Source organism: Mizuhopecten yessoensis, unplaced genomic scaffold (genome assembly GCF_002113885.1).
Source record: "Mizuhopecten yessoensis strain PY_sf001 unplaced genomic scaffold, ASM211388v2 scaffold10591, whole genome shotgun sequence".
NCBI classification, from domain to species: Eukaryota; Metazoa; Mollusca; class Bivalvia; order Pectinida; family Pectinidae; genus Mizuhopecten; species Mizuhopecten yessoensis.
This window is the reverse complement of record NW_018408623.1, coordinates 1,659,258-1,685,769: the sequence shown is the minus strand read 5'-3', so window position 1 is coordinate 1,685,769 and position 26,512 is coordinate 1,659,258. Positions and strand designations below refer to the sequence as shown.

Below are 26,512 nucleotides of genomic sequence, written 5' to 3'. Positions count from 1 at the left end.
GGCACACTCGTTCTTCAGCATTCAAGTACACTTCAGATCTATGTGGCAAGCAAACATACCTTTGATTTATTTTAAATTAAGTACTGTATTGCACAATGGTTAGCATGAGATTTTCATGCTAAAATTACAAGCTGTGACCACAAATACTTTTACAGTACACAACTGTTAAATTGTCTTACAGTAGCATTTCGTCATCTTGACAATGACTTTAACCTGTCAACATAAAGCAGATTACAGAACAAGAAAAGAAGAAAAAACACAGAAAACAAGTATCGATTGTATTTTACATTGTATTTCATCAAATCCTCAGCTCAATGTTGACTAAATGCATCAAGAGCAATCTATAATGTCATAGCTTGCAAAGTAGAAACAGAACACATTTGTGGTTATCCAGAACATGAGATACCAATTGATAAAGTGATAATATTACAAAGAGACTCGAGAATACTTTATACTTGAAAACTTTCCACATTTATTACCGCTTCGACCTAATAACTGTCCTTGGATTAGTAAATTGGGAAAAAGTTTTTTTAAAAAATGGTCAAAATTGACACATCTTTAAAGAGAGTTGGTAAATTATGATGAAGGCATCAAATGCTCCATCCAGTAAAAGGATATAGAGCACTTCTAAAAAAATTGGGGGTTTATTAGGTCAAATACAGTATATAAATGCATGTATCAATCTTGCATATTTCTGATACACTGCACAATTAGCACCTACAAAACTTCCTGTTTTACTCTCTCAACATGCAAATCGATTTCTCCCCTCGAATCTTTCAACTTTTCTTATTACCTGTACATTTGTATTACAATAACACTTTTTAACTGACAAAAGTATTCTCCACTTTCAATTACTGCCAAAATAGCAGTTTAACTTTCACCCTGTTATACAATCTTCCTCCTAACATTCTAGAAAAGCTCACGAGTATACTCACTTGGACCATGCACACACACTCCTATCTACATACCTAGAATGTATATCTACATACCTAGAATGTATATCTACATACCTAGAATGTATATCTACATACCATACCTAGAATGTATATCTACATACCTAGAATGTAACATTTTATTCAACAGATTTCTCTCAGCTTCCTTCAACTCATCCCTCAATCACCCTTATTAAATTGGACGAAACTTCTGTCACAATGCCTGCATCATGTGTTAAAACTTTTAAATACCAATATTATACAAATTCTGCTCAGCTTCCTTGTCCAATTCAAAACAGAAGACAACTAACTGATCATGGATGGATGCTTGAACTCCAATGCTATGTCCAGTAAGTGTTGACTTGTTTGTGAGATGCTGAATTAGATATTGTTGAGTATTGAGTATAAAGCCAATACCTTGGAATGCTAAACAACATAAACTAATGCTTTACAATACGAAAAATGCTGTCAACAAAAAATCTGCATATCAGTATCAATTTTTGTCACAATAGCCAGGTTACACACCAGGTGTAACACTCACAACGCAAAAGACATCAATTCAAAATTAACATGTTTTATGTATAATTAAAACAATATGAAGCTCAAGCCTAAGATTGTGTTACTCTTGGAGTCAAATGACAGGTTTTCTTCACATACATTAGACATATTGACAAGTTCACTGATAATAATTTCACCGTCGTTTTTTTGGTCGTGCCCGTTTGCGACGATCATTTAAAGACACTTTGGTGATTCGTCCGGAGCTGACGCTGCCGTGTCGCTTATTGGCCAAAACTTGTTGTTGGACAAGGTCAGCAAGGTGACCTTCCTTGGCCAGCATTGACAGGAATGTACAGATGAACTGGTCATAGTTGTGTGTTCGTCGACAGTCGTCAATCTGTTAACAAACAGGTATAAACTAAACAGGGGAGACTTGGAATCGCAATAAAAACTGTCCCAATCATTAAGACTGAGGCAATACTTTGACAATTTTAGTCTAAATTCACGGACAACACTTTCTTTGCAAATCACAAAGACTATATCTAATTTTCAAAACGAAGTACTCCAGTATTAAAGAAGTTGTGTACACAATACAATCTTATCTGTATAGCAAACTCCAGCAGGTATTTCCCAGCAATATTTTGATATATAAGGTAACAAAGTGCACAGCCTTCAAGATATGATAAATAAGTTTTTTTTAAAACTACTTAAAACTTAAATCAGACTTAAATAACAAAATGGTTCTGACGATTCTTTTGTTTTTACATATGAAACGGACTTCAATTAACATCTCTATACCTGATGTAAGGATCAGATCACAACTTTAAGTTAAGATTTCCCTGATAGGAAAATATCCTAAATTGTTGCAAACTTCAGACTTTACCTGGTATTTTCTTTTCTTTTCAATCTCATCCTTTAGATTAGTCTCACACAGAGCGATTTCATTTTCTACATTTTTCAGCAAAGCCAAAAGATCCTGTAAAGTAAAGATAATCTTAATGATAATGTCACATCAACAATTCACATAGTCTACAGTGTAAGCTCTTTATTAAATAACTTCTGTGATAAGATGTGAAAAAAGTTAATTTCAGTAAAAATTAATTTGGAAAACAAAAATCATCAGTACACTTAAAAATATTCTTTTCCCCTCTGAGAATTGAATCAGACTTGCTTGGTAATTAAAATCTTAAGGTTTAAAAAGAAGCCATAAGCTTTGTCCTACCTTTGGTGTAAACGCCTGGTTACTGCTGAACCGATGTTTGTGTCGGCCGTGACTGGACTCTCCTTCTCGCTTTGTCCCTCCTGGGGATGTCTCTGTGGATAGAGAAAACAAATAATATTGATCACAATTACATCAAATTATCAAAAAAAAATCAGTTACACATTTTGCCCATAATTCTTTACTTGTATCCTCATTTGAGGATGTTAATATTTGGTATACATTCAAACTAAGCCAAGTTTCCAAAAAGATTTACATGTGAACTATGTCATGCATGCAAAACCAGAGCAGAAATTGGATAATCCGCTCCATGCTGGGTGTGATATATACCTCCAGCCAGCCGAGGACTATTACAGGAGGACAGAGTACTGTTTGGAGAACTGAAGCAGCTTCCAGCCTCTGAAGCGGTGTCGGTACTCTCACTGCTTGGCCCCGGCGAGGACCCACTTAGTTGGGTCTCTATGGTGAGAGGTGTAGTGACGTCTCTAGAAGGTTCGGAGTCTGTAGCAGCAGGTGTATCACATTTCCCCCCCTCTATGTCTGTGGTGGTCACTCTCTCACTAGCACTAGTGTCCTCCACATTATCCCCTACATTACTCTCCTGTTTGGGACATGCCTTCACCACTGTTGTCTTGGTAGCACTGTTAGTGTCTATAGTAAAGGTTGTAGAAGTTGTCTCCCTTGTTACAATAACATCTGGGAGCTGACCGTGCTTCTTGACCGCTACCATATATTTCTCTTTCTCAGCTGCAGACAGCCCTGGTGTAGTAACCTTAACCATCTGAAAAACATAATGGTTTATTGGATCACATGCATACAATTTCTCACCAAAAATTAACAAAATTGGTGTCGTGTCAAAACATTTCTACAAGAGACAGACCTTGTAAATGTTAGCCATGTCTATAAAACCTCACCAATTCAATTTATTCATTCATTTCCAATGTTGATGTCAGTAAAACACTTTACATATCTTCATTTCTAAATGGGGACAACACAATATCTATCGTAACTAGATTTAATATGAAAATATATTTCAGATGAAAATTATGCAAGATACATGCTTCTTAAATTATCTTTCTTCGTAAAATTATTCAGTAATATGTATCTTATGTTTATATTATTTCTGAAACATTTTTGTATCGTGAAATTCCCAAAAAATCATAATGAACTACAAATTACTCTTTCTACATCAAATACAATGATATGTATAGGAAACAACTGTCTACTTAAATGCTTGGGTTCTTGGTGTCAGTGGCTTTGGTTATACATATACATGTGAAATATTAATAAGGCATGCATCCTGTACCTGTTAAACACCTTCCCGTTGTCATTCCCTTGTACAGTACCTACCTAGGTAACAGTATTCCTGTTAAACACACCTACATGTACACATTCTCATTTTATAAAACTTTAGACACCCGGTAGATACATTATCATTCCTTTACGAGTAAAGAGAAAACTAAACAGCACATTTTTAATATCTACAGAAGTGTTGAGAACAGTTATGGTATCTTCATCCTGGTTTTTTTTCCAAAACCAAGATTCATACAGGTGTTTAAAATTTAGCATTAGGATCATTTAGGGGTTCGAATAAACACACTTTAAGGCATTTAATCATTTTAATTATAATTCAGACTCTTTAAAGTTTTGGATCAAACAAATGGTATTTGTCTAATTACAAGAGGTTTCTTGTCATTTTTCAATTTCATTTGTTTTCCAAACATATTTCCTTAGTTTTGGCATAAATTTATTGACTTCCGGTCAGTTCAAACAAAATTTTAAAAATATTGTCAATCCCGTTCGAATTACACGAAATTATAGCCACTAAAATAAAGAGTAGTTTGAACTATATGAGTCGACATCGGCAAAAATCACGGCAAACAGTCCAGTCATTGATATGGAACAACGACAGCCTTATTGCGATATATATTTGCAAATCTGAATTTACTTACATATTAATACTCAATTATTAAGTTCAATTGCAAAGCAGAGACAAGTATGTTGGCCGCAAAGCAGTAGATGTTTTCTCGAGTATTGAAGAAAGTTCAGCTGTACTGATCAGAATGCAGAGGGTGGTTTGAAACTGTATGTACGGATTATTTGGTTCGCTCGACCACCTGGTCAGATATTTTTATTTTGGCACATGTATAGGTAATATATCAATTTAGTTATCAATCAGTGATCGGTGGACAGGTGACGATTATATAATAAAATTGTAATCACAGCAATATCATGACACTACACAATGTCTGTCAGCGATGTGACGGTAACATTCCACGCTCCGTGTACTGTTAGGATATTATACATGGTTTGGGCCTGATGATGTTTTACTGGCACCTGCACGCACATGGTTACAAGAAATGAAATAAACTCAATTATCGGTGACATGTGGCTTATTTGTGTACAAATTGTCCGATATTGATGACAACAATGGTCGCACATGAGTACTACCCGTTATTCAGTAGTTGAATGCTGTAGATGCGCAAATAGATTAAGTTTAAGCGAGTTTTGTGAGGCTATTATTGCATCGCCGATAGTCAACCTCGATCAATAATTATGTAATTTCAGTACTCAAATTGTGTGTTCGAACAATCTGAAATGTGTGTAAACAGGGTTCGAACTATCACTAGACAGAAAATGATTATTTTTATTGTTCAAAAGGTGTGTTTGAACTATCTGCTATTTGAACTGACCGGAGGTTTACCGTAAGTAAGACTTATAAGTCTTTCATTTTTTACCATTACTGGGTAATTATTGGCCTTTTTGCATAAGAGTATTTACTTTTAGAGCACTAGTTTGGGGGAAGTTTTAGAACAATCCTTATAATTAGGAATCTCCCAAGCCTGTACATGGTACCTTGCCTGACGTGTTTAGAATAGGTAAATTATAAAAGGACAATGTGTATGCAGTATTAATATCACATAGATGTGTCTGTTATTGATTTTATCTACTGTACAACACATAAACAAATAGACATGTCTCTACAACACCAACTACACAAAACTACAAACCAGATCCTGTTACAATCTAGAATACTATATAACCATATCGGGAGATGTAGAACCTGGAGGGCAGCTTTCAAATATGTCTTAGTGGTAAGTAGCATGGATTCTATGAAGACACAGATCAATTCTGTGTCTGAACTCAAAGCCATGCCTACTTGTTATAACAAGAGTCCCATGGGCCTTAACGGTCACCCGAGTTCTGATATATTTATACAGAGAGTTGATTTGTGTTTTTAAAACATGAACAGAATTATTATTTAAAGTGACAAAAAACAATAATACAACCTTATTCAATATCTAGCATACAGATTTAAGACTGAAAAGTATTTGAAACTAGCACCTCTGATTCTAAACAAGGAAAATAAAGAAATGTTAGCACACTGACTCCTTATACATTGTACCTGTGATTTGTGTAAGAGTTAAAGCTATATGCTACCTTATACAATAAACCCCTCCACACTTACACACATGCAAACATACACAACACACATGGAGACAAGTCCTTAAATGGCCTTAGCTGTTGACAGGAAGTTAAACCCTGATAGCCAACCTTATACATTATATATGTGATTAATGTAAGAGTTTAAGGTTATATGCTACCTTATACATTATACCTCTAATATATTTCAGAGTTATCTCTCTTGGAACATTTTTATAACTTAATGATTCAGAATGACATGGTGTGTCACCTCATGAGACAACCAAGACGAAACTATTTAACTAACATTTATAAAATATAAATGACAGGTTTCCTAAGAGTGGAACTTTTTTGAAAAAGAGACACATGTCAGATATTGGTAGCATACGTCCTTAACTTAATATCTAGGAAAAGGTATCATGGGACATTACTGATTCACCTATCTATAAATGGGATGCTTGTTATAATATGTCATGCATGTGGAGGTAAATTCACCTATTCTGTACATTCATATAGCCTTCCTTGAATTTCTATCTAGAGCAATATATAGTTTTGCGCATAATGGTAGTGAAATTGTTCAAAACTTTTCATTTAAAGTTAATTATTTTCATCTTCTCCGATTATACACTGAAATACGTATTTATATGACTAAACAAGATCTGATTGATTTATAACAAGGTTACACAATCACTACAATACATTTACAGAAATTAGACGTATCAGGGATATGGTTTACACAACATGTCCTTATGAAAACTCCCTGCAATTAAAAATACTAACGGAACACAAACATCTCCTAAAAAGAAAAACTAGATAAAAGCTTGATTCGAACAAAAAAAAAAAAGAGTGAAAGAAAAGAAAATGCACACCACAGAAACAGACACCAATTCAACGTCAGATAGAACAAAAGTTAAAAGGAAACAGAATTCACCAAATTCACATATAAAGAAAAAATCCAAATAAATAGGTACAGGGTAAAAACAGAGCATACTCGTCCGGAGTAAAAAGCTACCGAAATTGTGGAGCAGGAAAAGAATAGATATACAGAAATAAGACCAAGGCCACATGAGGATGCACCCAAGGCTTAAGTCCCTAGTGAAAGCTAAACAACATAAAAACACCCATAAAAATCCATTTAGGATGCTATACCTTCGAGTCCAGGAGCTTGAAACACAGAAAAGGAAGACATTTCTGATTGTGTTGTATCATACAAAAAGGTTTACAATTTTCTATTGCTATGAAATTGTTACTTGAATTAAATCAATAACTATCAAACTCGAAATATTAACACATGTAATATATTACTGTAAAGTGGGAAATGTTTGCTTTCATTTTCATTTTTGCCCCTTTGTCCTTGAAACCAATTCTACCAGTGTAAAATCCACCACCGAGCCATGTATTTTATTTTACTTTTTTTTTCATTTTTTGTTTGTTTGTTAAATTTGCTATCTTGTTCAATGTGCCATCACATACATTATAAACAGGCAGTTATTGTTTGGGGGTGTTCTATTCCGCAAGCAGTAACACTTTTAATGTTTAACAGAATTTTCAACTTATAAAAGAATCTCGTTTTTGCTTGGCCTGTCAAATGTCAATATACAGTTTAGTAATCTTATTTTTCGGGTGATCTAAGGTTTAATATTTGTATGAAACTAATAAGGGTCTCTGAAAGATAGTTACAACAGCATTCACCATGATAACAAAGCATGTGGTTAGCGGGCTGATTGTTCCTACAGGTTTAAGGCCAGAGGGAGATTTGACAGGACATGAATATTGCAGTTGATGTTCACAATAATTCATGAAAATAGCATTCTACGCCCATTACTTGTAGTTGGCCCCTTTATATTACAAAGCAATATATTTCCCTGAACTCCCTTAACAAGAGCCATTTGCAGAGGTTATGGGGGTGAGGGAATTTATTATTTAATAATCAACAATCAACCAAGGGAGTTAAACCAGTATAGACTGATACAAGGTGTGTAAACATGTTTTCACATCTATAAAATGGTAGTCCATTCTGTCATGTGACATTAGCATATACTTGTAAACATTTACGTACCACATCTACAAAACAGTTTACAATCTCTTTCAGAAAACAGTTCACACACAATAGGTAACTTCAAAATGTGCATGTTTTGTTCACACACAATAAGTAACTTCAAAATGTGCATGTTTTGTTAAGTGTATGGTATTAACATCAATAACCCCAGGTTTTCATCCTCCCCTAGTCACATTTTAACCACTTATCAAACTATTTTACATGTAAATTTCTTGTGGATAGATTCCTATCCATGCTATGCCAACTGTCTCAATTAACTTTCCAATCCTTCAGCTATTACTGATACACTTTATAGGCAAAATATAACATGAAAGCCGTTTACTTAGCTGATCTACGTGGGTTTTTGTAATAATGCATATTGTAATACTACATTGAATGAACATAAGTTCCATCAAAGAAGGAATTAAAAATAGTAATTGAATATATAACATGTTATACCCTTGACGCAGCTTTTAACGCTGTGCTTCACTAAGATTAGCTGTTTACATATGCTCTAACTATTCATTAGTATCTGCTTCTTAACAAGCACACGTCCTATATAACTTATTTTTCAGAAACTTGAGTTAGGAAACCAACACAAGAAAAGTAAATATTAACCTAAAGCTATAATCTTGAAGTTACGGTCACAAGAACACTCAACACTATACCTACTTTATTATACACAATTTTCATGTAATCTGAATGATATTGAATACAACAATAGGGTAATAATAATTTTGAAAATATCTAAAACAAAATTCCTTCTAGGAATGGTCAGTGGATACAAACACTTTCATCTACTTTATCAAAGAAAAAAAAATCAATTATCAAGTTGATGGTGTGAGAGGTGCGATGTTTGTTATCATCGAAATGACAATAACATTGGGAGTTATCTCCCATGGAGTCTAATGTTAAACAACTCTACAGTCCAGTGGGAGTTAGCTCCCCTAGAGTTATTATACCAGGGCCGCTTTCTTTAATCACGATCCAAACAGCTGAACCGGTTGGACCAGAGTTGTTTGTTTATGAAATAAGGTCGGGTCTAGTAATATGATGCTGCTTTCAGGTAAGCCTTGGCAAATCCTTGCATGGCCTGCATGAACTTTTGCAGGTACATCAGGATTTATACCGGAAAATGTTACAATCAAAAACAGATAAACTGGTTGTTCTGCATCAACGAAAAGGCCCCAACATATTCAGAAAATGAAATAACTCAAATTGCAAAAAAATACATTATTGTAGTAACACGAAAATGATTACTGATGAAAGTTATCAGATTTTCTTATGCAGTAAAAAAGATATAATTCCCATCCATACATCATACTGAGATACACTGCAGGCACAATCTATATAAACACACTCACAGTTCAAAGTAAAGTGAACCATTTTAAAATAGTAAATTAGAGACTTCCTAAAAATAAGCATTAAAAATTGTTATTTTGTCAAAAGTATTTCAAATTTACTACAAGCAGATTTGTTTTCTTATTTTCGGTTAAGTAATTATACATAAAATTTAATCTCAGTTCTCAAAGAAAGTAACAAGAGTAATTACTGCATTGTTCTATCGTAGCGATCCTCAGAAACTGAAAAGCACCAAAAAGTACTTTATATAAGTGGCTTGAATTTGTATAAAATCTGCATAATTCCTGTTAATCTCGGTTCAGTGGTTTTTATTCTAATTCAGACAAAATTCTAATATAAGTTATAACTTGATTGATTTTTTTAAATTTAATGTTATTGTTATTTATTTCAATATGGTCCATTTGACTTTCTCACAAAGCCTCCAAGCATGCTTTTCAATTGCCAATCTTTTTGTATATCATTGCAACCATAGAAATCCCATGTAAAAACGCCCACTTTGATGTGTAAATGATACATGGCAGTATGCATGAGTTAATAAGTGTACACAGCACAGCTAATTATTGAAGTGAATAATATATCTTATTTTCATGTTGTGTTTTATAACAAAAGCACGACCAATTTTGATTAAACTATTGAAAAATATTCGACAAAGTAATACAAAAAAGGAAAAAAATATGAACAAAATTAAAACTAACATAATGAATTGTGTACATTCTATGCCTACCAATTCAAACTGTACACATGCATATAATTATTTTTTAATATGTAAACAAGTAATAGGTTCATAGTACATGTCCAGTCCAATACTGAGTGAGGTCACACATGGTATTTAAAAATCTAATTTCTTCGGGACGTTTTAAATTATCATAAGTTTTAGATGTATTCTAAACCCAAATATTGTGAAAAAATATATATTTACAGGATCACTGCATAGACTTCACAACAATTTCCTTCCATAAAATGTCTGCTTGTATCTGGATTGAAAGTTCGACCCTACAGAGCTGTCAGTTGACCTTTAGTAATTTCAGTAGTCATATCACCTCTTGCCTGAAGTTTGAAGGCATGGTTTGATACTTACACTAGTCCTCTTGTCCGAAACTAGTAGATTTCATAAGGACTTGTGAATCAACAAACTTAACTGGTTTAACGGCCTTGTGAACAATTATTTTATCCAATATTATTTGACAGATAGATTATAAGATAAGAATTATTCCTTTAGGAAAACTGCTAAAAATACACTGCATGAAATTTGTCAAATTTTCCTAAAACTTCACCATGACCTCATGGCAGTAGTTAGATTGAGTCTCCTACAGTTAATGGCGTTTTGTGTTTCGTGCTGGAGATGTTTGCTTGAGGAAATTTTAGACTTGTTACATTGATGTATAGAACTAGTAAATAATCTATTTAACTAGTCCTGTGGACTACCAAGCGAAAATAGTTAGGTGTCTAACCCTGGAAGGGTTAAAATACATGTCAAATTCACATGCCCTTTCAAATCAAAGAGTCGAAGCTCATTTTTGGGAGTCAAAAACATACACTCAAATGCTTTATGAAAGTCCTGAACCGTACATGAAATATATGGGCAGAGAAACAATAGATAATGGAATGACTTTGCCATATGTCCCATCAACAACAGACAAAAACAGGCAACAACCTTAACACCATCACTTTCAGAATCATTTAATTGAAGATGTCACAAGCATTGACAAATAAATACTGTACTAAAAATTTACAAATAGTACATAATTACCGTATATATCCTTAAATCTTGGATACAGAATATTTAATTCCAACTGATGACATCAAACTTAAAACAATTCAAATATCATCATTTAAACATTAAATATTACTTGTTGTTACCAAAGAGAACCTGTCTAGGCTAACTGCTAGCAAAGATTTAGTCTGAAATACATATTGATATTAAGAATGGAAGAATAGTACACTTCAAAAGGTTTTCTTGGAAATTCCTTGTAGGAACCAATTCTACAATATTTGATTACTGCTATGTCACATATACACAACATTTATATTGTAGTTAGTTTGTAATATATACAGAAGGAGTTTAAAAAATAAAAGCAAAGTCTCACCCCAGAGTCTGTCTCCGTGACATTACACTACAAGGTCACATGGAGACATGGGTTCATATAGTTGTGTGGTCAGAATTTTAGGTCAAAAAGCAAACTATTAATTCATTAAAAAGTCAGAGAAAATAACATTTTCATATACTGCACCAAATATTGATTTTAATCAATCTGATTATCATTATTATTATTTTTAAGAAAAAAACAGAACAAGAAACAAAAATATAAATAAATAAATTCTGGTATTAGCAGTTTTAAACTATTGATTTGTACTTGGAATAAATATTATGGTTTATGATACAAGATACTAATGTTTATTTTTTTATTATACAAAAATGTATTATCGATTTCATCACTGTTTATTAGAGTGTACGGTCTAAACTGTTACAGGCTGTGTTAACAAGCTTGCTACCAGACTACACAGTGTGTACCTACCTGTTGTAATGTCTCTAGTACAATCTGTCTGTTAGTCTTCAGGGTGGTCAGCTTCTGTTCGTAAAGCTGTCTTTTGTCTGGTACGACCGCCATCAGGTTAAAGCGGATGTCATGGTACGGCTCTCTGGGTGGAATTATACAGAAGCAAAATGTAAAGATTTCTACAAAACAGATTTTTTAGCTTCAGATTTGGCTTTTTATCTTGAAGCTTACTTCCTTGAAACACTTGTTTTAAATACTTTATCACAAAATTTTGATGTTTTGTTGGACTCCAGACTTGATTGGGATACATCAAATATTTTCTATTAAAAACTATTAAAATACATCCATAATACTTTTCTCAGTGTCATTATATACAGGTAGGTACAAAATTAATTGTTTCTCGTTATAATGCCATCACTTGTCTGCAGAAATTTTGGCTTTAAAAGGGGTTTTGCAATAGCTTAAGGGAAATGTAACAAGGAGTTATTAAAAAAATAAGAAATTCAAATATATTGGCGGTAAATGAGGTCACAAGTGAAACGAGGGGCATTATACCAATGTTTTACTGTAGTATATATTGTTGGCATTGAAAATATATATCCATCCACCACTAATTATGGACATAAGAGGATGACAGTTGATTAAGATCCATCTAAATAGGTGACTAGATCAGGCCATTGTTGAGTTATCCTACATCGGGAAGATATCATTCTCACCCTCCAGTGGCCATCCCTAGACGTTCTGTTATCACCCTACGGAATTTCTCAGTCCAGTACTCGTCCTTACGCCATGGACCTGCCAAATAACCCAGTCAACATTATACTTCCATTGATTTAAACTATATCATCACATCCTACCTTTCGGATAAATTACCTGGTATATCACATCCTACCTTTCGGATAAACTACCTGGTATATCACATCCTATCTTTCGGATAAACTACCCGGTATATCACATCTTACCTTTCGGATAAACTACCCAGTATATCACATCCTACCTTTTGGATAAGTAAAAGCATGCCTTTGACATTTATCTGAGTTTCTCTAAATTTACTGATTTTTACAGTAAAATATGCTCTAATACTATAAGTATGCCTACCAAGGGTTATTATAAATTCCAGTTTACAAAGAAGTCATATTTTGTCCCCCGCCTCCTGAATATCAAATTCAAATTTTAATTACAATGTAGCTATTAAAACAGAATTCTAAGGTCCTTTGTAGTTTGGTATGAACAGGTTTTACTGTATAGTAGTTTTAATAAGTTTCAATTTCACATGAGATTATACAGCTGTATGGTGCAGTATTTTTCATTTTTTTTGCATACTGTTCCTACATATATTACCAAAGTTAAAGGTGCGATCACCTGTATGTGTATCTAACGTTTATCTTTTATCACTAATGTGACTTTTCTACATTACTGACCATGATCTATTGGGTGAGGCTTCAGACCGTCCAGCTCAAACAGATGACCCCCAATAGGTACATAACTAACAAAGTGGAAAGCTTCCATCGTTTTTGTCGTAGAAATTCCCTGCTGTTTCTCCGGTAGATGTCGGGGCTCTGGTCTGCAATGGAATCGCTATATATTTACTTCTAATCTAATAACATGTACTTTTTACCTGTCATATATTTCAAATGAAATTGTTCTGCATTTAGATTATAATCAAGTTGGTTGGATTAACATGGTTCAAATTGATAAACTTTTTTTCCACTATTTTGGTAATTGCCCTGTAATTTTAGAGTTGGAAAATTTGTATTTGCAGTGATCCAAATTCTTCAGATGCTATTTAAAATTGATGTTTACAAAGCATCACCTTGAGGACCAAAACACCTTTATATATAAAATATTATTTCATTTTAGAGGTAAGACGCTGCATTGGCATCTGAATAATGCAACATCTTCTTGTTTTTTGTTTTCTTCCAATTGTTAAATTTTGTTCAGAATTTTGGTGAAAATAAATCAATTTTCTATTATAAATGAGGCTGAAAAATGGTCGCATAATAATCCCAAAAATAGATCTGTTTTAAATCAATTATAATTTGGATGATAATAATTTTCACTTTCATCATCAGAGATAAATTCAAATGTCTCACAAATATTTATTCAGACAAATAAACAAGAAAAATAATAAGCTGTATGAACCTCGGGGAAATGTTTACCTGGCATGTCTGTTGTGGGCACTGGCTAGTTCAGGCATATTACCGATTGCAAACCCCTTGTCCTATAAAACAACAATTCAATATGTAACATCTATTGTACCATATACACAGTGCAACCTCAATACTCTAGACTAACCTTACTTTCTGAATGCCAGTATTCATTTTTCCTATATTTTTTTTTTTAGTGTCATTACCTTATTACTATCATATATAACTGATACACTTTTATTCTGTAACTTTGTTCGTGGATCAAAAGAACTTAACAAGAATCATAGCTTAGTGTTGATTAGTCCCCTAAAAGCCTAAAACTGACCATAATCGCAGGCTCCAGTGTTCTGATCGGTCGCCTGTTAATGGTCAGCTATTGACTGCTCTATAAAACATGGGGATTTGTCGCCAAAATCTGGCGACAGCGATCGTGAGAGTTTTACATGTTTGCTAGAGATGTTAAAGTTCATTCATTTCTCACTCATTTAACAGGCGACCAATCAGAATTTTGGAGACTGCAGTTATGGTAGCGGACTAAGTATTGATATACAACATCTTATTTACTTCAACTCTCATACGACATTGATTGACTGCCTTCAGAAATATTCCATACATATCAAAAAGTTACTTATAAACATAAAGAACACAAAATATAAGGCTTCACTCACCTCAGGGCTCATGTTTTTCGAAAAATCCTTTAATTTTGACAGAGTTGAGCCGAGCTTGACCCTGTCATTGTTCAGCAGGACGCTGAGCAGGGCATGGGTAGCACAGGAGTTGGGAATCACCTGTTGTAATGTCACCCAAATAAACAGCATTTATCATTGATGGGTAAATTGTAATGAAAAAAAGGGCTGTTTAAACCAATCTTACACACATTTTATTTATGCAGTACAAACTTTGCATTGTCAGCGATTGAAAGGGCATTGTTAAGCACTCTTCCATTTACTCAGTTCTAAGCAAAAAGTGAGAGTGGTAAATATACAATGCATCTTGATCAATTATATTATGAAATGTTTAAATGAGAAAAAATAATACGAATTTTGGGTTACCTGCTGGGCAAAAAATATGCTGTTGACAACATTTTCATCCTGAAGAAAGCTTTCTTCCTCTGTGACAGTCTTCCGTCGTGATCGACGTTCCTCAATCCAACGGAACAGAAAGATAAATCCATAAACAGGTCTACAACAAGGAACACAAAATATTACAACAAAGTAAGAATGCTTACATTGACAGGATTATCAAAAGTACAAATCGTGAAGCATTACAGAAAATAACATGATATGATACATGAACTAACATAACACTACAATAGAATACTAATCAAATGTAACTGAAAATAGCATGCAAGATACAACTTAATACCACCAAGCTAGGTAGGGAAAAACTACATGTGCGTACCCTGGTATTTTTTTCTATATGAATGAATCATCATATAATTAGTAAAGGAGGGTTTTATCAAGATAAATCAGCCTTGTTTTAATTCATCTGAGTTCTGCTTCTCATCATCTTATAGTGTTACTTACAAACTAGATAAATATTGTATCCAGACAGTGAAAAATTGCAAAACATATACCACGACGATTGCTATACTAGTGTACCTGGTACGCAAATCTCTTTAGTACATAATGACATTGTTGGTTCAAGAATAGCTTCTTGGACTGATTGCAACTATGGTATTGTAATAAGATCATGATGTCACAATCAAATATTTGTATCATGGTATGTACATATAAACCCGGAGTTCATATACATGAAGATTGGAAGATTGAGTTTATCATTCTAGGCTTGTAATATGTCATAAACCAATGGAATTACCGGCAACATTACAAAACCTAGGCACAGGTCTTAAACTTTTACTAAATTTGCAAGCCTTTTTGCATTCAATTTTCTGTTTTTTTCCAAAAATCATAAAAAAAAGGAAAGAACTTTCAAAATCAGTCACATTTCAAGACATTTTACTTCCTGTCTGTAAATAAAAATACAGTCTACAAAATGTATGTTTTACCCATCAATGGTTTTCTGCAAGTCGTAGATCTCTTCCACCTGAACACTTTGGACTCCTGTATAATATTAGGAAAAAAGGAAATTATTGACATTTGAAATTTTTATAACATAATTCACAAATCAAAATATTCATTATTATCCTTATTGATTACTAATCTTAAAATTCACTTATACATTAATAATATTACAGCATTCACCATATCAGGACCTTCGGCCTTACACATTGTTTTTATTAAGTCATAAGTTTGATTTTCATTTTGTTTTCACTTATGTATGGTATCTTCCCAAATTGAACATCTAGAGTAAATGACAAAGGGCTGTAAAATGATTCTTCATCACTTGAAAAGCACACAAACAATTTTTCACATCTGAAAAACTTATGGGTTGTTTCAACCTGACAAATCCTATATAAAAATCCCCTTATAGTCTCCGTAACTGAATGGATATCGATACTTACCAAAATCTTCAACCAACAGTGTGAACAGTCCTGTAAAAATATAAACACCTTTGTTACAAAGAACAAGATCTTGTAATCTATTGTAAAGGTCAGTTGCATAAGTAAAAGCCTGATACTGTGTTTGTTTACTATGTATGTTTAAACTAACTAATTATTAATGATAATTTAATCTACATGGACCTATATATTTCTAATTGTTCAGTTAGCTGAAGTTACTGTCAAAAGCTCATTGTTAATATTTAAATGATGTGAGGAGAAGCGACCATTGCTGTCAAAGCTATGATCTGGTAGCGAGTCTGGGCTGCAAATTCTCAGAAATAGTAAACAAAAAGAGTCGGTACCGAAATCTTCTTATTGAACAAGAATAATATTTTTCGGTTTTGGATCAGTAGCGTTTGTTGATTAGTCACTCGAGCTCACATGACCTACAAAATGGCACTCGTTCAGGTTGGAAATTTTGAATGATTGAAAACCGAGGACTCTACTGACAGAATGCAGCAGTCATTGGTGGAAATATTGGTAGATTAGGATAAATAAATAACCTATTTACCAATAGATGTGAGGTATGTGTTGTGTCATGGAAGATATTTTTTTGTCAGCACCTTAAAACTCTCCTATACCAAACGGTGTCTAAGAATTCCACATTTTCATAGAGCAGTGCGCTCTGGCCCAGACATATATCTGTCAAAATGGCTAAGTCTGGTGTCAGGGCTACTCTTATAACATAAGAGGCTGCTGGTCAGCCTTTTGCTATCATATATGATTTTGCTGACTGTCGCAAGACACATATGTCAAAAGCGTCTTACCGTGTAAATCTCTAACACTGTTGGTGTATCTATCTATCTATATGTTATACTCCACAGAGAAACTCTGGCTAGAATCTGCTCTTTCAGTGCCTCAATACACTGCGAGTAAGATGAACTCCTCTTTAAATCATTTTCTAACATTTAATCGGCAGTTAGTTTGGGTTTAATCTCATGAACGAGTGTGAGAACGCAACATCGAAAACCGAAACATGGGGCCTGTTCACAGGAGCACGTAACTAATGTTAATATTGATCTTGTTCTGTTCGTATCAACCGATTTGTCTATTTTTGAAATACATATATATTGTGTTTAAGGGGCCATAGCAGACGGACCTGCAAATTTTAATTCAGGACTTTTAAAGTATTTGCCAAAGCCCACCAGAAAACAAGATCAAATCACTAGGATCATTATACTGTATCAGAAACAACAGCTCTTGTCTCGAGCATGCTCGACGTACTTGGGTGGAGATCACTCCAGAAAAGACGCCATGACGCTCGCCTGGCTATGTTGTAAAAGATCGACCGAGGCCTAGTTGCGATAAGTAAAGGCGGAAGACCGCTACCACCTCTCAGACTCGGTAGATCTGTCTATGTCGTCAGGGCCAGTGTGTCAAAGCTTCTTCATCTTTATCTGTTAGACTTCCTCCCCCGATACCGACGATTACGGAAGTAGGGTCGTTGTGCTGTTGTGCGTTAATTATGTACAGTGATTATTTTTTTGATTTTTTTTGTTATTTGCTATAGGATAAAAACAGGTTAAAAGCAGTGAGTGAGTGTTAGTTATGTTGTAGTTTTTGTATATGTTCGATTATGTTGTATGTGGTGCATGTCCTGAATTCTGCTAGTGTATTCGATTGAATTATTGTTGTGGGAAGGAGGTTCCATTGTATTATGGTGTATGGAAAGAATGAGTGTCTGTATGTGTCTTTGGATGTGTAGATATGTCTGTAACCAAGGTCGTGTCCTTGACATGTTCTGGTGTCGGCCGGGATGAGATTGTTAGTGTGTATTGCTACTTGTTGGTCTATTATTTTGTAGAGAAGAATAATGCGTGTTCTTGTTCTGCGTGTGTGTAGTGTTGGCCATGGCAAGTTATGTATCATGTCTGTGACTGAGCTTGTGTTATGGTATTTGTTTAGGACATATCGTGCTGCTCTTCGGTGTACTTTTTCTAATTGGTTTATGTTATTTGTTTAATGTGGGTCCCAAACTAAAGAGCAGTATTCAAGTTTTGGTCTTACAATGGCCTTGTATGCATGTTCTTTTATGTGTGTTGAATTTATTTTTAGGTTGTGTTTCAGAATGCCTTGTGATATATTTGCATTTGATGTGAGGTTGTTAATGTGTTTGTCCCATTTTAAGTTGTTTTGAAGTGTGATGCCTAGATATTTGTTTGAAGTTACATATTCTAGTGTGTGGTCATGGAGTGTGTATTGGTGTTTAATTTGTGTGCGTTTTGGTGATATAGTGAGTATGGTGCATTTGTCTGGATGGAATTTCATGAGCCAGTCCTCTTCCCATTTACTAGCTGCATCTAAATCTGCTTGTTGTTTTGACGTGTCTTCTTTGTTTTTGATTGTTTTGTATAGTATGCTGTCGTCTGAGAAAAGTCTTAATGTACTGTGTGATATGTATTCGGGGAAGTCGTTAATATATATATGAGGAAGAGGACTGGTCCCAAACAGGTTCCTTGAGGCACTCCAGATGTTACTGGGATTTTGTCGGAGTGTTTTCCCTCAAGTACTACTGTTTGAGTGCATTGTGATAGGAAGTCTGTTATCCATGTTAATGTGGTTCCGGTGATGCCGTAATAATTTAGCTTGTACTGTAGGTGTTTGTGTGGGACTTTGTCGAAGGCTTTGGCAAAAATCCATTATGATAATGTCTGTTTGTTTGTTGTTGTTGTGGTTCTGTGCGAGGTCTTGTATGAATGTAATGAGTTGTGTTTCGAAAGATCTTGATGTTCGGAAGCCATGTTGTAGGTCGTGCAGTATTTTGTTGGCTTCTAAGTGTTTCATGGTTGCGCTTGTGATGATGTGTTCTAGGAGTTTGCATGTGGAGAATCAACCGGTCAACTGCAACCGTGGGACGCAAAAGCGGCCCTGCTGAAAGACGACGAAGTATGCAACGAACTTGTTCTGTAGCAGATTTCATTGAAAATCACGCTTTTCTTACCAGGATCACTTTCTAGTTCCAGCCACCCTTTGTTCATGATTACTACGTCGTTTGAGACATTCCTGCTCCCGACGTAGTTCACAACTTTTTTTCTTTTTCGGAGTTCCTGACTAAATGGATCTCCAAACAATGAAGAGTTCCACTAAAGGGTTGTTACCGCGATTACAAAACCATGACCGCGGCTGCCGAATTTGCCACCTGGTCAAGCCTTCTCCTTGTTGCTTTGTCGAGTAGTGGCATTGCATTGTACATCAACAATGTCCAGAAAACTCCATATATGGATGAGGTTTTTCATGTTCCTCAAGTGCAGCAATATTGTAGTGGCAATTTTAGTTCGGTAAGACAACATAAAACATCACAGGGACCTGACACAACTTTTCTAATATGAACAGCATAGTAGGCACAGGGACTTGGATCCAATCTGTATCTTTATGTTTTAGAGACGTCGATCTTATACACACAAAAAATATCACCCGATTATTTATGTCATATCAGCATAAACAAATTATTCACTAAAGTTGTAGACAGTAATTGACAGATCCCTGTGCAGCTACTAAAATGAATTTGAGGTAGAGTGAGATTCAGAGATTGTGTTGTATTTCAAACAAAAAAATATTCCATTTTGTTATGCACCGTTCTGACATGGAGTTGCTGCCTGTTCACCCTGTCAAAGAGTTGTATCAAACGAAATATATTTCTATGCGCTGGGTGACCAAGTAGAACAAGAGTTTAAGAGTTGGAGGTCTCGGGTTCCAATCACTGTCACACATTCTGTTATATTAACACGTTGCAAATAAATAAAAACACATTTGGGACTTGAAAAAGTCTCTTTGCTAATTATAAAGTGTAACAGGAGAAAGAGAAATGCAACAGCCAGACCAGGGTTTAAACCCGGGACCCATTGAACTTTAGAGGGTCCTGGTGACTACATTCCTCCCTCCTTTTTCTAAGCCTTTACTCCCTAAGACAACACTATTTACAACTCTGGTTCGGATATTACCTTGCTATGCATTCACCCAGTGCTTGAAACAAGGGTTGGCAAGCTCGTCAATTTTGTGATAGGAGCAGAAAAATCCAACGGCCAGACCAGATAATGAAACTGGGACCCTCCGAAATGTAGATGGATGCCCTACGAATTGAGCTAACTGGTCGCTAATGAATGAACAAGTTCAGTTCCACTACACTTATAATGCATAACCTTTTGACATATTTGGTTACCCGGAGAGATTTTTGCTATAGATACAGGCTTGATGGATTAATTTTACTTTCAGTGGGATCCCATGATAACAACATTACCTGGTACATACCTGGCCAGTGTAGGAGTCCTGTACCCAATCTCAATGGTAACACAGCAGCTCCTGGTGGATATGTGTACCACAAGTATCCTTCGTGGTATCAATATCCTGTTTACCACAGCCAACTGTTACCTGTTATTGTGTATCTACACTACTCTCCATCCCCAGGTAAGTTTTATATTTGCAGATAACTATAAGTCTCTGTTTTTTTGAAACTCCATTTTTCAATATCTCGTGTATCATCAGGAAAGGAACATCACAACACTCTATATTACTAAAAATAGAAAATAAATGGTAAAAGTTACAAACCATGACATTCTCATGCAATGTACATTACACCACTCATATCCTCAGAAAACCTGCACCACACCCACAGGTTAGTTACTTGCATCACACCACAACCACAGGTAACCTACATCACACCACACCCTAAGGTAAACTACATCACCCCACACCATCAGGTAACCTATATCACACCACACCCTCTGGTAACCTACATCACACCACACCCTAAGGTAAACTACATCACCCCACACCATCAGGTAACCTATATCACACCACACCCTCAGGTTACCTATATCACACCACACCCTCAGGTAACCTACTGACATTCTCATGCAATGTACATTACACCACTCATATCCTCAGAAAACCTGCACCACACCCACAGGTTAGTTACTTGCATCAAACCACAACCACAGGTAACCTACATCACACCACACCCTAAGGTAAACTACATCACCCCACACCATCAGGTAACCTATATCACACCACACCCTCTGGTAACCTACATCACACCACACCCTAAGGTAAACTACATCACCCCACACCATCAGGTAACCTATATCACACCACACCCTCAGGTTACCTATATCACACCACACCCTCAGGTAACCTACTGACATTCTCATGCAATGTACATTACACCACTCATATCCTCAGAAAACCTGCACCACACCCACAGGTTAGTTACTTGCATCCCACCACAACCACAGGTAACCTACATCACCCCACACCCTAAGGTAAACTACATCACACCACACCGTCAGGTAACCTATATCACACCACCCCCACAGGTAACCTATATAACCTATATCACACCACACCCTCAAGTAACCTACATCACACCACACCATTAGGTAACCTACATCACACCACACCCTCAAGTAAACTACATCACACCACCCCCACAGGTAACCTACATCACACCACACCATCAGGTAACCTATATCACACCACACCCTCTGGTAACCTACATCACACCACACCCTAAGGTAAACTACATCACCCCACACCATCAGGTAACCTATATCACACCACACCCTCTGGTAACCTACATCACACCACACCCTAAGGTAAACTACATCACCCCACACCATCAGGTAACCTATATCACACCACACCCTCAGGCAACCTACATCACACCACACCCTCAAGTAACCTACATCCCACCACACCATCAGGTAACCTATATCACACCACACCCTCAGGCAACCTACATCACACCACACCCTCAAGTAACCTACATCACCCCACCCCCACAGGTAACCTACATCACACCACACCATCAGGTAACCTACATCACACCACACCCTCAAGTAACCGACATCACACCACACCATCAGGTAACCTATATCACACCACCCCCTCAAGTAACTTATATCACACCACACCCTCAAGTAACCTATACCACACCACACCATCAGGTAACCTATATCACACCACACCCTCAAGTAACTTATATCACACCACACCCTCAAGTAACCTATATCACACCACACCATCAGGTAACCTATATCACACCCTCAAGTAACCTATATCACACCACACCCTCAGGTAACCTATATCACACCACACCCACAGATAACCTATATCACACCACACCGTCAAGTAACCTATATCACACCCTCAAGTAGCCTATATCACACCACACCGTCAGGTAACCTATATCCCCCCCTCAAGTAACCTACATCACACCACACCCTCAAGTAACCTATATCACACCACACCCCCAGGTAACCTATATCACATCACACCCTTAGGTAACCTACATTACACCAGACCCTTAGGTAACCTACACTACACCACTCCCTAAGGTAATCAGCATGACCCCAATCCTAAAGGTAATTCACATCACATCATACCCACAGGTAAATCACATGACACCACTCCCACAGGTAACCTACATGACACTACATCCTCAGGTAACTTACATGACACCACACCCTCAGGTAACCTTCATCAATCCACACCCATGGGTAAATTATATGACACCAAACCCTCAGGTAACTTACGTGACACCACACCCTCAGGTAACCTTCATCACAACACAACCTCATGTACCCTACATCACACCAATCCCACAGGTAACCTACATCACACCACACCCCTCAGGTACCCTACATCACACCAATCCCACAGGTAACCTCTATCACAACACACCCTCAAGTAACCATAATCACGCCATACCCCAGTTTAAGTTTATTGCATCACATCATCAAGAAAGCTCAAAAACCACATCAGACACCCAGGTAACCTGCAACAACTTTCATGTCAGCTCTAGCATGTCTGGGCAAATACATTGCGTCAAACTGCACCTTTGATCAAGTTTAACAGTTAGTGATTGGTTTGGTTAGTATTGTTTAACGTCCTATCAACATGGTAATTTAAAGACGGTCTCCCCTGTGAGCAAGATGCATGCGTGTAGTGTATGCATGTGTGTTATGGGAGGCTGCGATATGTTCGTGTTTGTCTCCTTGTGATAGCGGGGAACTGATACCGACTTTAAAGTGCTACCTCACTGAAACATACTGCCGAAGACACCCAGCAGGACACCCCATCCGGTCACATTATATTGACAACGGGCGAACCAGTCGTCCCACTCCTAAATTGCTGAGAGTTAAGCAGGAGTGGATGCTACCATTTTTACAGACTCTGGTATGTCTCGGCCAGGGGACAGAACCCAAAGCCTTCCTCACGGGCGGAAAACGCTCAACTAAAGGCCAAAAGTGAGGCATTGTCAAGGGAGACATAAGGAAGAAGAAAGTTGTTTAGAAAGAAGAGAAAAAATAAGATCACAAATTTAGTTGCCTTTTACGATCATGCAACGGGGGCAGCAGGTACAATTTTTACGCCCTACCTGTAGGGACTAACAGTTAGTGTTATTATATTTTCAGTATGCAAAAACCTTTAATTTGAGCATTTATTACTTTGGTAGAAGTGCACTCAATGTTTTATTGTCTTGGATATTAAAGGCTGAATGTCACAAGAAACCATTAGTAATGAAATACATTTCTCACTTCACAGGTAACTCCATGGAGAGCTGCTGCCATAGCTACGACCTTGACAGTGTTTCCTGTGATGTATTTCTTCACCTTCCTCTACTACACAGACCCTGGATCCATATTCTTTGTGCTGATGATGTATTACTTCCACCTTCAGGGATACAAACTGCTGGCAGCAATGATGGGTGTGGTGGCCATAGTGTTTCGCCAAACTAACATTATATGGGTGGTGTTTGTGGCTGGATTGTCAACTCAAACTTGTATCATGGACTGGATGAAAATGGAGAAGAAGCCTTTGAAATCTCATGATGGAAATGATTTAAGAATTCTGAAGAGATTTATCAGTTTAGTTTGGGCCAATTTGAGGAAACCATCCCTGATTTTGGAGTTACTACTCAATATCCTTATATCAACCTTTTGGTACATATGTGTTGGAGCTGGATTCCTGTCATTTATTCGCCTTAATGATGGTATTGTAGTTGGAGACAAGAGTCATCATCAAGCCTGCCTCAACTTCCCTCAGATCTTCTACTTTTTGTCAGTTGCTCTTGTCTTTGCAGCCCCTCACATGATCTCTGTCCCAAAGATTTTAAATTTCATCAAGTTTTCAATTAAGAATTTCATACTGGTTTTGGCGTTTTGTTCTATGTCTTTCATCCTCATCTATAAATTCACGTATGTGCACAAGTACTTGTTAGCAGACAATAGGCACTATGTATTCTATGTGTGGTCCAAAATCTTCCGACGTCATGAATATGTCAAGTTTGCTTTAATCCCTGTGTATTACTATGCAGCATGGCAAGTCCATGAGTGTCTGAAACATAAGAATGTTTTCTGGAAGTGCGTCTACCTAATTTGCCTACTTGCATGTACAGTGCCACAAAAGTTAATGGAGTTTAGATATTTTATAATTCCATATTTAATTCTGAGACTTAATATGATTCATGAATCACTCGTTCATACAGTGTTGGAGTTCATTCTGTATGCCTTAATCAATTCAGGCACCATATATATATTTGGAGAAAAAACCTTCACATGGGAAAACTCCAGTGATGTACAGAGATTCATGTGGTGAATAAATAATACACAACCAAAAGGATTCCTGTAGTCTGCGTTTTTAATGTTGAAAAATTGAAGGTTTTTGCTTTCATGAACATTTGGGGCCAGGTTTATCGGAAAAGTACAAACTTTAATTGAAGTTACTTTGTCTTGAGTAAGTATCATAACAAATGTATTGCTGTATACCAGGGCATTTTCACCCACGAAAACATTCCCCCTTCACTGGTAAAATCCATATTTGCCCAGCATTTAAATTTTGCCCTTCACATGGAATAACGATATAAGGATTGAACTGCATTTTTAGCTCACTAGTGCCGAAGGGCTAGTGAGCTTATGCCATGGTGCGTCCGTCCGTCCATCCATCCGCTCTGTCCTTCGTCCAGTGTCCGTCAACTTTTCCTTTAAACGACTTCTTCCGAAGAATGGACAGGCCTAGAGTCATGATATTTGGATAATGGCTTTGTTGGTTAGAGCCCAACAAAGTTTGAGAACGAAAATAATGACCTTGACCCACTTTCAAGGTCAAAGAGGTCAAAAGTGTTAAATACCTAAAACCTCTTCTTCTTAAGAACTGAAAGACATAGAATCTTAATATGTGGCTGGTAGCTTCGTTGGTAAAAGTAGCTTCGTTGGTAAATGCCCAACAAAGTTTGAAAACAAAAATGACCTTAACCTACTTTCAAGGTCACAGGGGTCAAAAGTGTCAAATGCTTGAAACGACTTCTTCTGAAGAACTGAAAGGTTTAGAATCTTAATATGTGGCTTGTAGCTTCGTTAGTAAAAGCCCAACACAACATGAGAACGAAAATGACCTTGACCCACTTTCAAAGTCACAGGAGTCAAATATGTCAAACTTAACAAACGACTTCTTCTGAATAATCGAAATGCATAGAATCATATTATTTGGCTGTTTGCTTCTTGGGATTGAGCCAAACAATTTTTGTGAATGAAAATGATCTCAACTGTCTTTCAAGGTCATAGGGGCCAAATATGTCAAACACTTCAAATTACTTCTTCTGATTATCGTAAGGCATAGAATTATAACATTTGGCTGGTAACTGTCACAGATGGAGCCCGACAAAGTTGGCTATTAAAAATTACCTCAACCTACTTTCAAGATCACAGGGTCAAATATAGCAAAAACTGCAAACAGCTTCTTTTGAAGAAGTAAAAGGCATGGAGTCGTGATATTTAACAAGTAGCTTCCTTAGATGGAGCCCAACAAAGTTTGCGAATGAAAATGAAATTTACCTATTTTATCCTATTGCTTTATCTTAATCTAATTTGATATAGAGTATGCCCCCATCCCAATG

At 36.2% G+C, this 26,512-nt stretch overlaps 2 protein-coding genes across 7 annotated transcripts; one reads left to right on the top strand and one right to left on the bottom strand.

The window, feature by feature from the left end:
• Positions 1 to 272: 272 nt before the first annotated feature.
• On the bottom strand, positions 273 to 19,690 carry LOC110461258 (ubiquitin carboxyl-terminal hydrolase BAP1-like). Of its 6 annotated transcripts, none has more exons than XR_002464115.1 (16): positions 19,562 to 19,690; positions 16,582 to 16,611; positions 16,126 to 16,180; positions 15,170 to 15,299; positions 14,786 to 14,905; positions 14,130 to 14,191; positions 13,392 to 13,534; positions 12,687 to 12,765; positions 11,989 to 12,112; positions 11,560 to 11,586; positions 7,222 to 7,236; positions 2,980 to 3,430; positions 2,653 to 2,744; positions 2,314 to 2,406; positions 1,058 to 1,827; positions 273 to 1,010 (listed from the first exon to the last, which is right to left on the bottom strand). XR_002464115.1 is itself a non-coding variant. In XM_021514668.1 (15 exons), exons 1-15 carry the CDS (start codon positions 19,596 to 19,598, stop codon positions 1,624 to 1,626), a joined length of 1,662 nt encoding a protein of 553 aa, XP_021370343.1. In that variant the 5' UTR covers positions 19,599 to 19,690; the 3' UTR covers positions 273 to 1,623. The 6 variants fall into 6 exon arrangements, 4 of the variants coding, with proteins under 4 accessions (XP_021370343.1, XP_021370344.1, XP_021370345.1 ...); XR_002464116.1 differs by having other exon boundaries at positions 273 to 989; XM_021514668.1 differs by having other exon boundaries at positions 273 to 1,827.
• LOC110461259 (putative Dol-P-Glc:Glc(2)Man(9)GlcNAc(2)-PP-Dol alpha-1,2-glucosyltransferase) lies at positions 19,657 to 25,239 on the top strand. The gene is made up of 3 exons (XM_021514672.1): positions 19,657 to 19,898; positions 20,833 to 21,024; positions 24,163 to 25,239. Exons 1-3 carry the CDS (start codon positions 19,734 to 19,736, stop codon positions 25,213 to 25,215), a joined length of 1,410 nt encoding a protein of 469 aa, XP_021370347.1. The 5' UTR covers positions 19,657 to 19,733; the 3' UTR covers positions 25,216 to 25,239.
• Positions 25,240 to 26,512: the final 1,273 nt, after the last annotated feature.

Bases quoted from the DNA above. Each gene is read 5' to 3' on its own strand.
- LOC110461258 (XM_021514668.1), bottom strand. From the start codon at position 19,598: ATGAACAAAGGGTGGCTGGAACTAGAAAGTGATCCTG. The intron at 12,766-13,391 runs GTCAGTAATGTA...GTTATTTGGCAG, and splicing joins GCCTCACCCAATAGATCATG to GTCCATGGCGTAAGGACGAG. The intron at 1,828-2,313 runs GTAAAGTCTGAA...GTTTGTTAACAG, and splicing joins AAAAGAAAAGAAAATACCAG to ATTGACGACTGTCGACGAAC.
- LOC110461259 (XM_021514672.1), top strand. From the start codon at position 19,734: ATGACCGCGGCTGCCGAATTTGCCACCTGGTCAAGCCTTCTCCTTGTT. The intron at 19,899-20,832 runs GTAAGACAACAT...TTTTACTTTCAG, and splicing joins GTAGTGGCAATTTTAGTTCG to TGGGATCCCATGATAACAAC. The intron at 21,025-24,162 runs GTAAGTTTTATA...CTCACTTCACAG, and splicing joins ACACTACTCTCCATCCCCAG to GTAACTCCATGGAGAGCTGC.